Source organism: Manis pentadactyla, chromosome 2 (genome assembly GCF_030020395.1).
Source record: "Manis pentadactyla isolate mManPen7 chromosome 2, mManPen7.hap1, whole genome shotgun sequence".
Taxonomy (NCBI): Eukaryota; Metazoa; Chordata; class Mammalia; order Pholidota; family Manidae; genus Manis; species Manis pentadactyla.
In genome coordinates, this window is record NC_080020.1 from 80,159,406 (window position 1) to 80,174,903 (window position 15,498).

A 15,498-nucleotide genomic window follows, 5' to 3' on the forward strand; every position below is an offset into this window, starting at 1 on the left:
GATACACCTCCATCTTTGTTCTTATTTCTCAAAATTGCTCTGCCTATCAATTGTCTCTTCTTGTCTTGTAGTTCAGCCACTTTCTGTCTGACCATTTTCCCTGCTTTATCTTACTATCATTCCCATTGGGTTCTTCCAAATAATAATTGAGTAAAAAATACTTTTTATTCAAATCTGTCTTTCCCTGGGTGACTTTTAATTCATTCTTCATTTCTGATATGATGTCACTTTTTTCTTTCTTTTCTATCATGGGTTTAAAATCAATTTCTCTTGTTCTTCAGTTTTTTTGCCCATTTTTATTTTTAGTATTTGACTATCTGACTCAAGCTCTGTTTTGTAGGCCTGTTTGAGAACATTCAGTTCAGAGTGGACAGTTCAATTAGGGTTTTCTTGTGCTTTGTTGTTGGTTTTTGGGGAGTTTTTAATTTTTATCCACCAAAGAGTTGGGAGTACCATTTTTTATTTTCATCTTACAATAGTTTATGTAGGTGAAGATTGCTTGCACCTTTGCATTTTGTTGCTAGAGTGGCAGTTTTAGATAGTTTGCAGATTTTTAGTGCTAAATGCTCTCATCTGGGGAGACAGTGGGGGAGAAGTTATATGTTCTTCATTATTTTAATTTTCCTTTATCTTGGATGTTTCTAAATTTCCCTTTGTTGCTTCTTGCTTCTTTTTCCTGTTACCATCCTCCTCCAATATGTTCCCTTTTCTTTTTACCCTGTTTTCCTCACATCTCCTGTGCACTGTGAGCTCCTTTTCTTTTCATGTACTCTGGTCTACCAGGACTTTTTTGTTTATCTCTTTGTTTTCTCAGTACTTTGGAGCTCTCAGTGGTATTTCCTTTTCTTAGGGCTGTCAGAGTCCCATCCGAGGCCTTGCCTTCTCCTCTCCTCTCTTCTGTGCATTGTCCGCACAGCCCTACTTCGCTGTAGAGTGGAAGCTTGACACATGTATGTTGAAAATTGGTGCTTATATTTCCTAATTATATGGGTAATTTAAAGTTTATATTGCTCCCTTTCTTCTAGTTACATTGAAGGTGTGGAATTTGTGTGGTTTTAGTCATTCTTATTATTGATTTACATAGCTTGGGAGGATGGTTGGGAGATTTTTCAGAGTACAGTCAGCATTGCCTCAGTTTCCCAGAAGTCTTTTTTTTTTCTTTATTGCCAGTGTCTTCATTGTAGAATGCATGTGCCATTAAAACAAGAACCATCTTTATTTTCTGCTTTATCCTCAATTCCTAGTTCATAAAATCTGTGTGTGTGTGTGCCTTTGCCTCATTTTTCTGTTGAATTATTAATTCTTGTTTTGATGATTCATGTACATTGTTATGTACAAAAGTTGATAGAATCTAATAGGACAATAATTTATCTTACTTGCAAATGCTTATGATGTTTATCAGAAGTCAATAAAAACAATTCTTCTGTAGCTTTTATTTAGTTTAAAAATGCAGGATTTGAATTTATAGAAAATGAACCTGATCCAGTGCTGTTGATGGTGGTAATAATTATTGTATAAGTTTTTAAAAATCACTTTAATGTTTTAGGCTTAATATTTAACAAATATGGAGCATGATTTTCTGCACAGTAGGATTTTATGCTTTCAATTATTGCCCTTTGAAGCACTTGGAAGGAAGTTAGCTCTGACCTCCAGTGTTTAATCAGGGCCGAACCAGGCCTCTGGGTGCTCTTGGCACATGCTTTCATATCAGTGAATGAGAAGGGCATAATAGTAAGGTAAAAAACGATAATAAGCAGAAGAGTAAGTTAGGAGGGAGAATTAAAGGAAGAAGGAGAAGGCTGAAAAATAAGGACAGGGTAGAAAAGGTCCTTATCACCAACCAGGGATCTGCTTGCCTTGTGCTGCCTGCGTGCGCTGGGCTGTCCATTCTCGCCCTGTTCTCTGCCTCAGAATAGATCGGCACTGTCAGCATTACATTGGATCTCTTCTGTTAGTAAAATTTCTCCAATCAGAAATGGCTTAGAGTAATTCTTCTGGAGAGAACATTGCAATTTTAATAGCTGAGGAAATATGGCATTTTGCTTGCTCCCATTGAATGATTGGATGTATCATTGATTGGCAAGGAGGACAAGGAGGCCTTTCATTTTTAAGGAAGTGTTTACAGGACAAACTGGGTGGTGCTTAGTGAAGTGGGTGTTTTTTAGTGAATGACATTTAGTCTATTTTTATAGTTGGAAACATTCTACTCTTAAGCTTATTGTTTAAGCAGCCAAGAGAGCATGCTGTGCAGTCATGAGTGGAATTTTTACATTTAATCCCAGGGTCTGTTTTCCTCGCTCATAATTTAGAGCCTGCATTAACTTGGCTTCTGAATTTATAAATATTTTATTGGTTTCAGATTCTGCTCAGTTTACTTGTCTTCACCTTGTAGGTTATTCAAAGGAAAGAGATTAGAAACATACCTGGTAAACATCTAACATTAACTACCTGAAGATTAAATTGGGATTCCTTAAATTCTTCCTTTATAAATCGTTATAGCTGCTTTATTACTTCCCTATATTTTCCCAGGCTTTTGTGGTTTTTTTAGTGGCCTCCTTGCAGAAACCTTGCTCTTAGTTATTTGTGTCAAAGCATGTGAATATTTCTTTATGTTCAGAATCCTAAATCAGTTACTACTTTCTTACATGTATTCAAGCCAGTTTCTCAATTGTTTTTCTCAAAAGTTTAATTTTTATAGGTATTGCAAGGCAAATGGATTTTCGAATTAAGTGCCCATAATCACAGCCAGAGCTGTTTCCTGTTTGTACATTAATCCCAGGGTTTGTGCCCATGCATACAAATTTTTGCCCGTTTGCAGTGTGCTTCCTTCATGTTCTGTTTTTTTTTTTTTTTTTATTGAAGGGTAGTTGACAACAGCATTGCATTACATTAGTTTCAGGTGTACAACACAGCGACTCAACATTTATATACATGATATTTCTAGGTACCAGGTATCACCATACCAAGTTGTTACAATATTTTGACTATATTCCTTATGCTATACATTGCATCCCGGTTACTTATTTATTTTACAATTGGAAGTGTGTTTATATATATATTGTGAGGGCATCTCTCATATTTATTGATCAAATAGTTGTTAACCACAACAAATCTCTGTATAGGGGGGTCAATACTCAATGCACAATCATTAATCCACCCCAAGCCCAATTTTCGTCAGTCTCCAATCTTCTGATGCATAACGAACAAATTCTTACATGGAGTACAAATTCTTACATAGTGAATAAGTTACATGGTGAACAGTGCAAGGGCAGTCATCACAGAAGCTTTCGGTTTTGTTAATGCATTATTGTTCTGTTGTTTTTATTTAACTCTTACCAGATTGTCTTTCAGTAACCCCCACTCCAAAAAAACGTTTCTTCTATCCTTTAGACTTGATAGGATTTTTTTAGAGATTTACATTTAAATGATGTGTTAACATTTGCAACATATTTTCTGAGACAGATTCATACTGTATTACTAACATCAAAATGTTTTCATTGTCCCATATAATTTATATATGTGAAATATAATTTGTGTCAGTCACTTAATTCCTCTCAGATGTGAGGATATTTTCCAAACAGGATGTAAGACTTTTGATTTGGTGCTTATCTGAAGAGTTTATTTGAAGTGTAATAGTTGGTTTTCTGCTGTTTTTCTCAATTTGAGTTTTTAACTGAAATCTCTAGCTCATGTTACGTCATTTTAATTTTTAGAATTACTTGTTATATTTGTGAAGCTTAGAAAGATTTTTAGAGCAATAACTTCTAAATAACTTTTAAGTATGTCATGATTTATTCTCTATTTAACATACTTTAATTTTTCTTGTCATGAACTTTTACTTCCCTTTTGTCATTTTCTTCTTTCCTTGATTTACAGTTTATTGGAGCTGTTAGCTTTATAATTCTCTTATGTGTACAATTATTATATTATCTTCACTACAGTTTTTAGCCATTGAGTTATATTCTCGACCACATGCATTCATTTGATACTGAGGCAAAACAAAGAATAGCATATTCAGAGGATCCTAAAACCTCATTTTAGAGAGTCATTTTCTTCTCTAAATCTTTCTGAAGAATTACCAATAAGGAGAAAAAATGGATCTCTGTTTCTCTGCCTGCTTTCACCTGAACTTGCTAACAATTGTGTATTAGGAAAAGCAAATGGGCAGAAATAGAAATGAGATATAGTTCATCCACAATATGGGTCTTCAGTCCTTTCTTAGTATGTGAAGTTGGCCTGGCATGCAGTAAGCAATGAGGAAATTTTTGTTGAGTGCATAGATGGATTCATGGACAAGCCAGTCAGTCAAACCACACAGATTTCTGATTGTAAACCTAAAACTCGCCTTACATTGTGTTGAGAGTCAGAAGCTCATCCTGATTGTCAAGTTGCATTAATGATCACATTAATAACAAAAGTTAATACTGTTTTCTAAGTTATGAACTGACATATATATACATATATCACGTTTTTGTTTCCAAAGGAAGTAGAAATTCGGAACAAAGACCTGGAAGGACAACTGTCTGACTTAGAGCAGCGTCTGGAGAAAAGTCAGAATGAACAAGAAGCTTTTCGCAATAACCTGAAGACACTCTTAGAAATTCTTGATGGAAAAATATTTGAACTAACAGAGTTACGAGATAACTTGGCCAAGCTACTAGAATGCAGCTAAGGAAAGTTAAATTTCAGTGCCAATTGATTAAAAAAATACACTGTCTCTCTTCATAGGACTGTTTGGGCTCTGCATCAAGATTGCACAAAAAATTTGAATATCACTCCTCCAGGAGGAGGATCTTTTGAAAAATTGGGATTATATTTCAGTGTAAATTTTAGAATTCAGCTTGTAGCTAGTTGGGGAAAAAAGAGATGAAAAACTTGAACTACAAATTACCTCCATGTATATTATTGGCCATAGTTAACCAGAAAGTTATTAATAGACACTTAATGCAATCTTTTTTTTCTGATATTAGCCAATGGGAGAATTAACAATGTCTGGGTCACATCCCTTTTTTGTGTTCAACACAGTGAAGGTTATCTGCTTTTTAAATTTATTTATTTATGATATCTAAAGCTGTGTTTTGTGCAAAAACTTAGTGATGAAAGCCTTGTCTTTTGTTGTAATCTGAATAATTTCTCAGGATATTTTTGCACTGCTGAAAAGCAGTGTCATCACCAGTTAATTCTTGCCAGGAGTGAGAGAGAGCTACATCTTTAATTGAAACATACTATAACTGGGTGTGTAGAGTTCTTCCGTTTTTTTATACTGGAAGATACTTCACTCTGGTGATCACTCTGGTACACTCTGCTGTTCTCTAATCTTGTCTGCTGTATAGTTTACTTTTCCATATTGATTTCATGTATTTCTGAGAAGATATTGTCTCCCATTTTATTATACATTTTAAAGCCAACTAATGAAGGCAGCTGAGTCCCTTAGAAATTTTTCTTTTTAAATTTCTAATAAATTTGACACACAGTACTGAAACAGCAGCCCGTCACTGACGGTCTGGTCTAGCAATGTTAAGTATATTTACAGAATATGCAGTTACATTTATTTATATATTTTGCAAGAAATCTTTTCTGAACGATCAATGCATTTAAATTTACAAATAATAATGACTATTGGGGAACTGTTTATTATAGACATTTTAAGGTATATAGCTATTTTAAAGAGGATCCATTTCCATCAAACAGTCAATTAATTAGAGGACTATTGAGATTGGAGCTGTGTACCCTGTCTGGGTCTTCTCATCAACCACATCTCTAGTCAAACCTCACAAGGCAATATTCTGAACTGTTAACTAGGCATTTCAAAATGGGAATTCAATTCAATAGGCTCTTTTCAGTGAATAGGTTTTAATGTTGTTTGATATAATTTTAAAAGACTTTACCATGCATTTCTTTACATATTTCTTTTAAGAAGCTATTTTAAAAGTAAGCAAAGTGCTGTCTAGTCTGTTTTGGAGCAGGAATTGTATCAGAGCTCATATATTCTTGCTGTGCAATGCCTGTGATGTTGAGGAGGGTCTGTCTTCAAAGTGTATGCTTGAGGGTCTGACTCTGGAGTCTGCAAATGCACTGATGACTTTTTGTTTATAGCCCAAAACAGTTGAATTGTTAAGTACAAAATTAAGCTAATTAATCAGTTTGTAACCAGTTTTTCACTCACAAAAGGCTACTCAACACTAGATAATTTTGTTTTATATGTGTATGTGTATGTAAGTCAATACATACATATTAATTTACATCAGAGTAAAAAAATAAATGGTTTGTTTCTGAAGTTAGTTTCTAAAATGAGTTTTCAGGTGTCTCTGAAAAGTTTATATCAGACACTTAATCATCATGTATTATATGTGCTATAACATCATGTAAGTTACCTCCATCTATTTTAGGATATTTTCCTCACCTATTTATCATAGGATAATTTAGGTACACAAGCTCAGAGCTGAGATATTCTCTCCGATAAATCAGGTAATAAAACTTGTTTGATTGATGGAATTTTGAAGTAGATGTGATTTTATCCATCAGTTTCTGAGAAACAAAGAGCACCAGATTTTAATTTAAATAGGGGATTTAACACTAGGGATCAGGGAATTTAGTTATGAAGAGCTAAAAATTTTAAAAAATGTGTAAGCTGTTGAAATGGTAAGTAAATTATTTTAATGATGTAAAGATATTTTTAAATTTTGACGCAGTTGTCATTTAATGAGAAAATAGCTCACCAAAATGTCTCCACTTGAATTGTATTTATATGTGAGACATGTGTGTAATTCAATATATACATATACCCATATGTATATACAGAAAATTATTTTTAATATTTTCCTACTGATAAGAAATTTAAAATTGGGAATTTTTGTGAGTTTTTCCTTCTCCAACAGAGCCTAATTTCTTTCCTTTTTTAGTGATTTAACAATTTCTTGAGGGCTGCACCTTTAAATTCCCAGATTGTCATTAGACGTGTACAGTATATGGGATAAGGTGGACACAAAGTGCACATATAAATAAAATCTTATTACAACTATTTTAAACTTTCATTTACAGTAGGAGAGTATCTAGAAATCATCATTTACAAGTCATAATTAGGTGTGTGCCTACTGTAGTTTTCTCCATTTCCTGTATTCTATAAATAAAAGTTTGCATATTAAAATTTGATTTTTCCCAGAGACAAATATTATATGATGTATCTATATTTAGATCAAACTGTGGTAATATATTTATCAGAAAATAATGTTGGGGACTGTAGCCTGAACATGTGGACTTGCAGGGACACAGAAAAGGAGAGCAGAGACCGATCCCATTGTGTGTAAGTTATATGATGACTATGAATTCTTGTACAAAAAAACAACTGAAAAAAAACAAAAATATAATTTTTATTTTTAAATACATTTGTTGTTCTCTGGAGAATGTACTTTATCTTTTTTTTTCTCCTCAGTCTTTTACCAATATTTTTTAAAAAGCATTTAAGTGATGGCAGCATTTATTTAAATCTTACAGGTGCTACTGGGTTTTGCATTAGTATGTTATGTTGTGAAATCCTAACTTTGACATAAAAGGTTTTATAAGTATTTCCCTGCCTGGAAAATTAGTTTTTGTTTCTTCTCCCTTTCTGTCTCTCTTTTTTTCTCCCACTTTCTTTCCGCAGATTAAAAAAAGTTCATGAAGTTGCATCCCTCCTTCCTACAGAAGATCTCCAGCACTGTCATAGACTTAATGTTTTGCTGTCATTGAACTGTTGGGAAGCACTTTGAGGAAAAGCATTTTTTCGTTTCAAGTGGAACTGATAGGGACACTTATGGTTAAACCACCAGCAACTTTTATAATTCATTTCTTTGCCATGTTAAAATTAAGTTTATTCTGTAACATATGTGCTACAGTCTTCCACTTTTTTGTTTAACTCTGGAGTATGCAGCTCACCTGCTCTCTCCTTAGACCTTATTTTGTCAGTTCTGGAATGGCAGGCAGGCCAGAGGGAAAATTTATTTGGTGGTAGTTTGGTTTTTTTTTTTCAAGAAATCTATTGGTTTATTTGTTACCAAATGGATTTAGCATCTTCATATTCTGTGCTTGAAGTCATGAAAAGTCTTCATTGAATTTTTGTTTGCTAGATAGTTAGCATTGTTCCTTTATCATTCATGGAGCAAATTAAATTATATAAAATCTTAAAGAAGAAAACTTGCAGTTAAGAAGTAGTTGAGAATGACACCTTTTTATAAAGTTCTCTATGTCATAAGAGATATTGAGAAGACAATTTTCATGTTGAGAAAATAATTTTAAATTTACTAGAAAAGGATGATTTAAAATGGAAACAGATGTACCATTCACCTCACTCTAAATTGTGAAAGTGTAATTTTTCCTGATCTAACATGTTAAATTGGACCTTAAATTTTTATGACAGTTTTTCTCTATGGGAAACATATGATAGATGTCACACAAATTACAAGCATACTTACTGAATTAAAGAAATGAATGTTTTTCTTTTTTGTTTATATACTACCTAGTAAAATAACAATTTTATCCAAGAAAAAAAATGCAAGAACTTAGTCCGCACTACACTGCCTAGTGATTTCTCCTTAGTACACTAGATAGAAAAGAAACACTGCAAGTTATTTTTACCAAAAACAGGTGACCCTGGGCAAGAAATTGCATCTGAACTGCAGTAGGGAAAAGACCACAAGCTCCCAATAGACTTCTAGTCAATTCTCTGATCTCTTTGAGGACACTTCTGTCCTTTTGATGAAAGGACACATTCCAGAGGATATCAGGTGTATTTCCAGGTGAGGAAAGGATTTTTTTTTGTGGAAGCAGAGCCAGCAAAAGAGTAGGAGCATGATAACTTCAGTTTTAATGTAAGGCACATCAGGACAGCCAGGACACATTAAGTGCTATTTCCTACCTTGCTGCTGCCTTTAACTAAACAAGTTGGCATTGCCCTGATGCATGCCATAGGCTTTCATAAGACCCTGTCGTTTGTCTTGCCAGCAATTATAACCTAATGTAAGATACCTGACATTTAGAACTCACCATTCTATGGGATTCTGACCTACTTTTGCCAGTTATTTTCACATCAGATCTATCCAGGGATAGAAATATTACTTTGCTTTCTCCTAGTAACACCAAGTTAAGGTGATAATGGGTGCCTAATAAATGCAAAATTAAGCCCATTTCTGTACCATAGAAAAACGTCTTTTGTGGGTGTTTTTTCTATCAACATTCATAATTCTTATTATCTGTGTTTTATAACTATGTTAGTATATATGCATATATATATAGTAAGTCATATCCACATAACTTGTGTATATGACTTATTTGAGTGTTATACCTTACATGGAATGACTATTTCAGAAAACATGGCTAGAAAGCAGACTTAATTGAAGTGAATGCTTTCCAGATAACTTCAGAATGAAGTGGGATAGGAAGGAGTGTTTGTTGAATATCTGCTTTGTGACAGGCACTGTACTAACTGTTTGACATTTCATTTCTACATATAGGGGCTCTTCCAGGGGTGTTTGGAAGGGAACACCCCCCTTTGGACAGGGAATGGGGAAAGGAAGGAAAGAGGCTCAAATGATTGCACCTGCTGTGTTTCCACAGTGATCAGACCCGTCAAAAGGTGGATCTTGCTCACGTTTCTGGTATAATATTCCCCTCTAGCTTGCCTGCCTCACCTTTCTAGAATCTCTCTGTTAGGCTACTTCTTAACTATTTTACATTTGCTCATCTTCCTTCAGCCTGGTTTGGTGTTTACAATGCTTTTTATCATTCTCTTGCAAATCATGCTCTGTTTGCAGATGTGATATTTATGCAATGTGTTTTAGTCCCAAATTTCTTTTATAATTTACAGGCTTCAGATAACCCCAAGAAAGAAGTTTCTTGTGCCGAATTCCAGTCTATAAAACTTAAGTAGCAAACTACTTATAAAGGCCTTAGGAAGATAATTCATCTCTTAAATTCCCTAGTAAAATAAGTTGTAAACCTGTAAAACTCATCTGCCAACACCAAACAGTAAGTGCAGCAGGATGTGGGTTTTGCAGTCAGTACCGGCTGACTTTGTGGTGACTTCCACAGAAGTTTGTGCCTCTGTAGGTTGATGAAGCCAGTAGATTGGCTGGAGAAGTAAGTCATGGGCCTAGGATTTTTAGATAGTGATAGCCCTCATATAAATGGAATCAAATAATATTTGGTTTTTTTGTGTCTTCTTATTTCATTTAGCATAATGTTTCCAAGTTATCCAAGTTGTGGCATACATCAGAATTTCATTCTCTTCCAATGCTGAGTGATACCCCATTGTCTGCTTGTGCCACATTTTGTTCCTCCATTCATGTGGTGATGAGCACTTCAGTCATTGCCATCTTTTGTCTCTTGTGAATAACTCTGCAGTGAACACTGATGTACAGGTACTTGGCTGAGTCCCTGCTTTCATTTTGGGGGTAAACACCTAGAAGTGGAATTGCTGGATTATATAGTAATTCTGTGTTTAACTTCTTGAGGAAGGATTGGGTTTGAATTGGGTTAATTTAAAAGACTCAAAAGAGCAAGGTGCCCTCTCACTGGGAAATCACAGTTGTGCGGTTAATGTTTTGTTAAAAGACATGTAAGTGATCCATTGGCCTCTAGGATCAACATTTTACTCTCTTACCTACAACATTTATTGAGCACCTGCTATTTCCCAGGCCCCATTTTGGAATGGTGACTGGAGAGAGAAGCTCATAATGTGAGGCAGGACACAGATAGTTGCTTTATAGTACGTAAGTGCTGTGATACAGGAGATCGCTAGCACAAGGGAGCCCAGAGGGAGGAGGTGTAGAGAAGTCTTTCCCAGAAGAGATGATACCTGACTGAGTCCTGACGGTGATGTGGGAACTAGCTACTTGAAGAAGGGATGAAAGAGAATTGTAAAGAGTATGTCACGTTCAAAAGGCTCAGAAGGAAGAAAGCACTGAGGTGTTCTGCATATGAGATGGGTTAATATACTGAGACAGCGAGTTAGGGAAGGGTATGGCAAAAGACGGTGATGGAGAAGTAGGCACAGGGTAGATCAGGAAGGACTTGGTAAGTCATATGAAAGATGTGGGTTTTATTCTGGAGGTACTACAAATATTGAAGGATTTTTTGTAAAGCAATGTAATTTTTAAAAATGTTTTCTAAGTCTAGGTAGTTACAAAAATCACAATAATCTCTGCTGAGAGGTTACATTATTACAGTGGCAATGGGAAGGGAGAAGATGGAATGGATTCAGAGAATATTTAGGAGGTAGAATCAATGGGACTTTTGGCTAATTAGATGGCAGCGAAAAGAGAAGAATGCAGGATGACTTCTGACTGTCTTGAGTGGGAAAGCCAGGTGAACAACCGTGTACTGAGAGAGTGGATGCAAAACGGGGAGGGACTTAGTTTTGGTGGAGGCAAAATGAATCATAAGTTGTTTCCATCTTGAATTTAAGATGTCTATCGAATAGCCAAGTGGAGATACGAGTCTCTCTGGAGCTTAGGAGAGAAATATGAGCTGAGGGTAGATACTTAGGAGTTGTTACCACATGTAATGGTGATTGAGGGCATGAGAAATGGGGAGAATACAAGATGAAAATGTCACTTTGGGCCAGGTTAGGACAAGAGCTTGGAAGTGGTGGAAGGAAGGGCCAAGAGGGGTGAGTGAACAGCCAAAGAGCAGGATCTCATGGAAGTCTAAAGTGGTTGAGAAAGCCATATTTCACACAAAGCTAAATCAACAGATGAACTCATGTTTTGAGGCAGTGATATTCATACCACGGTGTTCTCTTGAGACCCCTCCATTAATATTTGATTTTAAATATTCTTTAACTGAAAAAATTAAAAACCAACAAGCTCAAATACATGGTTTATATCATTTTAAAACATTGAAATCCAGCACACATCAGTACCAGGTTAAATTTTTGTGCAGATGTCTGAAGGTAAACTGAAGCAAGCATCTTGGTATTTCAAGATGTGCTATTAAAAAAACTGCCATTTCTTAGCATGAATCAGGACTTTCTCAATACTGTGAAACAAAATACAGAATAGGGTCTACAAAGATAACCTCTGTCTTTTGTAAACCCAGAGTCAAAAGTTTGTTTATGAAAATGCCTTCATTTTTCCTATTAACTTATTGGGTAAATAAATGTTACATGCCATTTTTTCTGTTAATATATTAGAGTTCTATGTAGCTGTCATTTCTAAAAGATTGCTGGTGTAGAGGACCATAGACAAAAGAAGTTGACACTTTCCTTGTAGAACCTGGCTTATCTTTCTGAGGCTCACCTGACTGCCCTCAAAGTCAAGTTCTAGAGGCTTACATGTATTACATGTGTCTTTTTAAATGTGTTATTTTGATACTGAATTCTCCCCTAAGACCAGGTGATTTTGTGTTTGCATTGCTATAGAAAATTTTGAGACAACATTTGTTATCTTAAATGATTCTTACTCTTTTTTTCATATTGATTCATAAACAGATAACTGTATACAAATTATCTCTGGTAGAAATGATCTCAAATGATAACAAAATACTCTTTGTGTTTGGTTTTAGACTGCTGTGTGGTATCTGATTTTTATTTCTAGTTTAAATTGAAATGAGCTAATGAGCTTGAATTCCTTGAGTAGACATGACTTGCACTTGGGCAACAAATTAGAGCATGTTAGATACTCCGGGAAGAAAGGAGGAGCTACAGGTTTCCAAATTTAGCTCCAGATAATTCCATAAAATTTTCAAATCACTTGTGAATTGTCAAATAAACTAACTTTTAAACCACTTCTGTTCATATTTTTCTATCTAGTGATTAATCTGGGTCTCCTTTAGCAGAGCCTGTGTTTTTAGTACATTCAGTGCATTAATATCCTGTGTTCTATATAATAGTAATAAAACATAGAACTTCACAGTCTGTGGCATGTGGCCATCTCACAATAGTTCACAACAAATTTTTACAATTTCATGACCTAAGTGTTATTTTTATCCCCATTTTGTAGATTTTATAGAGTCTGAGATTCAGCAAGATTAAGTGATTGGCCAAGTAAGAGGCAGATGAGGAATAGAACACAGGTCCTCTGCCTGCTAATCCTGTGCCCTTCCCACTCCATCGTGCCCCATCTGTGAACTGCAGACTTTTTAAAGAAGGCAGGTACAAAAGTCGATCAATTAACAAACCTGTCACTTAATGAGAAAAGTTGTTCATTTTCCATTTCAGAATGGTGTTATATCTTTGACTATCTCCCTACTTCTATCCTTCCTTAGAAAAAAAATATGTGAGTAGTTTATATGCACTTTATTTTGCAAACATTTTTAATAATACAGATAAAACAAAAGTCACCCTTGATGATTCAGTTCCATCTCTAGAAATCACTACTATAATCTATTTAATATCTCCTTTCAGCATTCTTATATGTAGCATATGTGTGCTTATAGAAAGATCTGATTGTTTTGGGGAAGGAAATACATAAATTTTAACATATAGCGTGTCTTGTTCTATAATTTGCTGTTTTTTTACCTAATCTCTTTGGAAGATCTGTCCAAGTTGGTACATACAGACATGCTTTGTGCTTTTAACTCCTTCAGAGTACTCCATTTTATGGATATACCACAGTTTAAGCACTCCCATAGTTTTTCTTTTCATTTTTATTCTACTGTCTTCTTGCAGACCTTGAGACTACTTTGTTAAATATTAGGAATATTCAAGGTTGATTAGTATTCACTTACCAAATACCCCACAGTGGCTCTTATATTCCCCCATCAGAAGGAGCTCTGAATGAATGAATGAATATTCCTGAGAACTAAAATTCAAAGAATAGAAGTTTTACCTGGTCTTGATGAAAATCTCTCTAAATTACAAGCACTACTCAGCAACATGCTTTGAATGTAGTATTCACTCCATAGGTGTGTTGAATGACAGGACATGCTTACTGCGTTAGGAAAGAGAGGACACCCAATGTGAATTTTAACCTTTGCTTAGGGAAGTCCAGCAACTGTTGTACAGTGCCACCATCTGGGGATCCCTGGACGACCACCAAGCATGTACACGAGAGTTTAAAACGCCGAGTGCTGTGCTCTGCAGCCTTCAAAGTGGGGAGGGAAAGGCTAGGATTAAAAAGGGAAGGAAAAGTAGGGAGATGCTTAAACTGTGGTGTATCCAGACAGTGTCACCCTTTATACCACAAGCTTTTTGTCACTCTTTTCATGGCTTTGCTCCAGGTAACATCCCCTGCCAGCTTGCTATTCAGTGATATACTTTATGAGCACCTTCAATGTCACAAGGGACTTCTAGGCACTGGGAATACAAACAGGATAAGACACAGCCCCTGCCTTCAAACAGCTTATAGTCTAATGAAGGAAGTGTACATGTTAACCAGTAAGCGCAGTGAGACATTGACATTATTATGAAAGGAGCCATAGCTGCTGGTGAACACACAGAAGAGGGCAGTTAGTCAGTGTCATTGAGGAGATGGGGTTTGAGCTGAGGCATGAAGCACAAATAGATGCCCACCTTGAAGACTGAGGTGCATCAGTGGAGAGCCTGGGGAAAGGGTACATCACAAGAAAAAAGAGCCACACTCACAGTCAGCCTAAAGCCCTGGCAGACCCGTCTGGGGCCTAGCGTGGGGCACCGGGGCAGATGTGGCGGACGGGCTTGGGGGCCTCAGCCTGTGACGGGGGAGTTCTGACTTTCCCCAAAGGCCATGAAAAGCCACAAAAACCTTGGAGGAGGGAAGTCACATGACTAGATTTACATTTCAGAGACAGTAAATCACTCCAGCCACAGCATCAAGAGTGAATTCAAGAGGTGACTGAGATGTTACCTGGCTGTATTGTGGGGATCATTCCATAATATGTGCAAATGTCAGATCAACTTTGTATACCTTAAACTTGCACCATGGCATATGTTAATTATATAAAATCTGGCGGAAAAAAGAAGATTAAGAAACGTTCTTTTAAGACCAGATTTAGGTTTCAGGCCTTTTTTTTTAATTGTAGCAATCCAGGTAAGAGGTGAAAAAAAAAAACTGGAAATGATGCAAAAACATCTGAACTAAATATGAGAGATGTTCAGGAGGTATGTGATGGGATGATACTTTGAAATTTTTAATTTCTGCTTTCCTGTCTTTTACTGCTTCCTTCCTTTTCTCCCAACACCAAGTTCAGGCAACAGCAAAAGCATTCTTTTCTCCAGCCCTGAGGATTGGGTTGTTAATGCATAATGAGTCAATTCTCTACTTTTGAATTTCTCTTCTCAAGCGAGATTAAAAAAAAAAGAGAGCGAGAGAGCCCTCCCCCTACATGTGACAAGGAAGAATTGAAGGGTGGTGGGTATTACTAAGGAGGTGCCCTGAGCACAGCGTCAGACCTGAGTCAGGGGCACAAATAAGTGGACCCCCAGACAGGATGGAGGATCAAAGAACAGAGGACATCCATGCTTCATTTTTCAGGTTTTGTCTACAAAAGAACTCCCCTAGCAGCCACCGAACAGAAATGGCAATGTGGTGCGTCTAAGAGAGCCCC

General features: G+C 36.0%; 1 protein-coding gene and 1 long non-coding RNA gene across 2 annotated transcripts in view; one reads left to right on the top strand and one right to left on the bottom strand.

The window, feature by feature from the left end:
* HOMER1 (homer scaffold protein 1) overlaps positions 1-7,565 on the top strand; it is a 127,843-nt gene extending 120,278 nt beyond the window's left edge. Inside the window, exon 9 of the mRNA XM_036914150.2 lies at positions 4,484-7,565. Coding sequence (XP_036770045.1) covers positions 4,484-4,672 — 189 coding nt within the window. The 3' untranslated portion in view covers positions 4,673-7,565. The remainder of the gene's footprint in view (positions 1-4,483) is intronic.
* LOC130681323 (uncharacterized) overlaps positions 1-13,725 on the bottom strand; it is a 45,824-nt gene extending 32,099 nt beyond the window's left edge. Inside the window, exon 1 of the long non-coding RNA XR_008994376.1 lies at positions 13,702-13,725. This is a non-coding gene — a long non-coding RNA (uncharacterized LOC130681323). The remainder of the gene's footprint in view (positions 1-13,701) is intronic.
* Between the last annotated feature and the right edge of the window lie 1,773 nt (positions 13,726-15,498).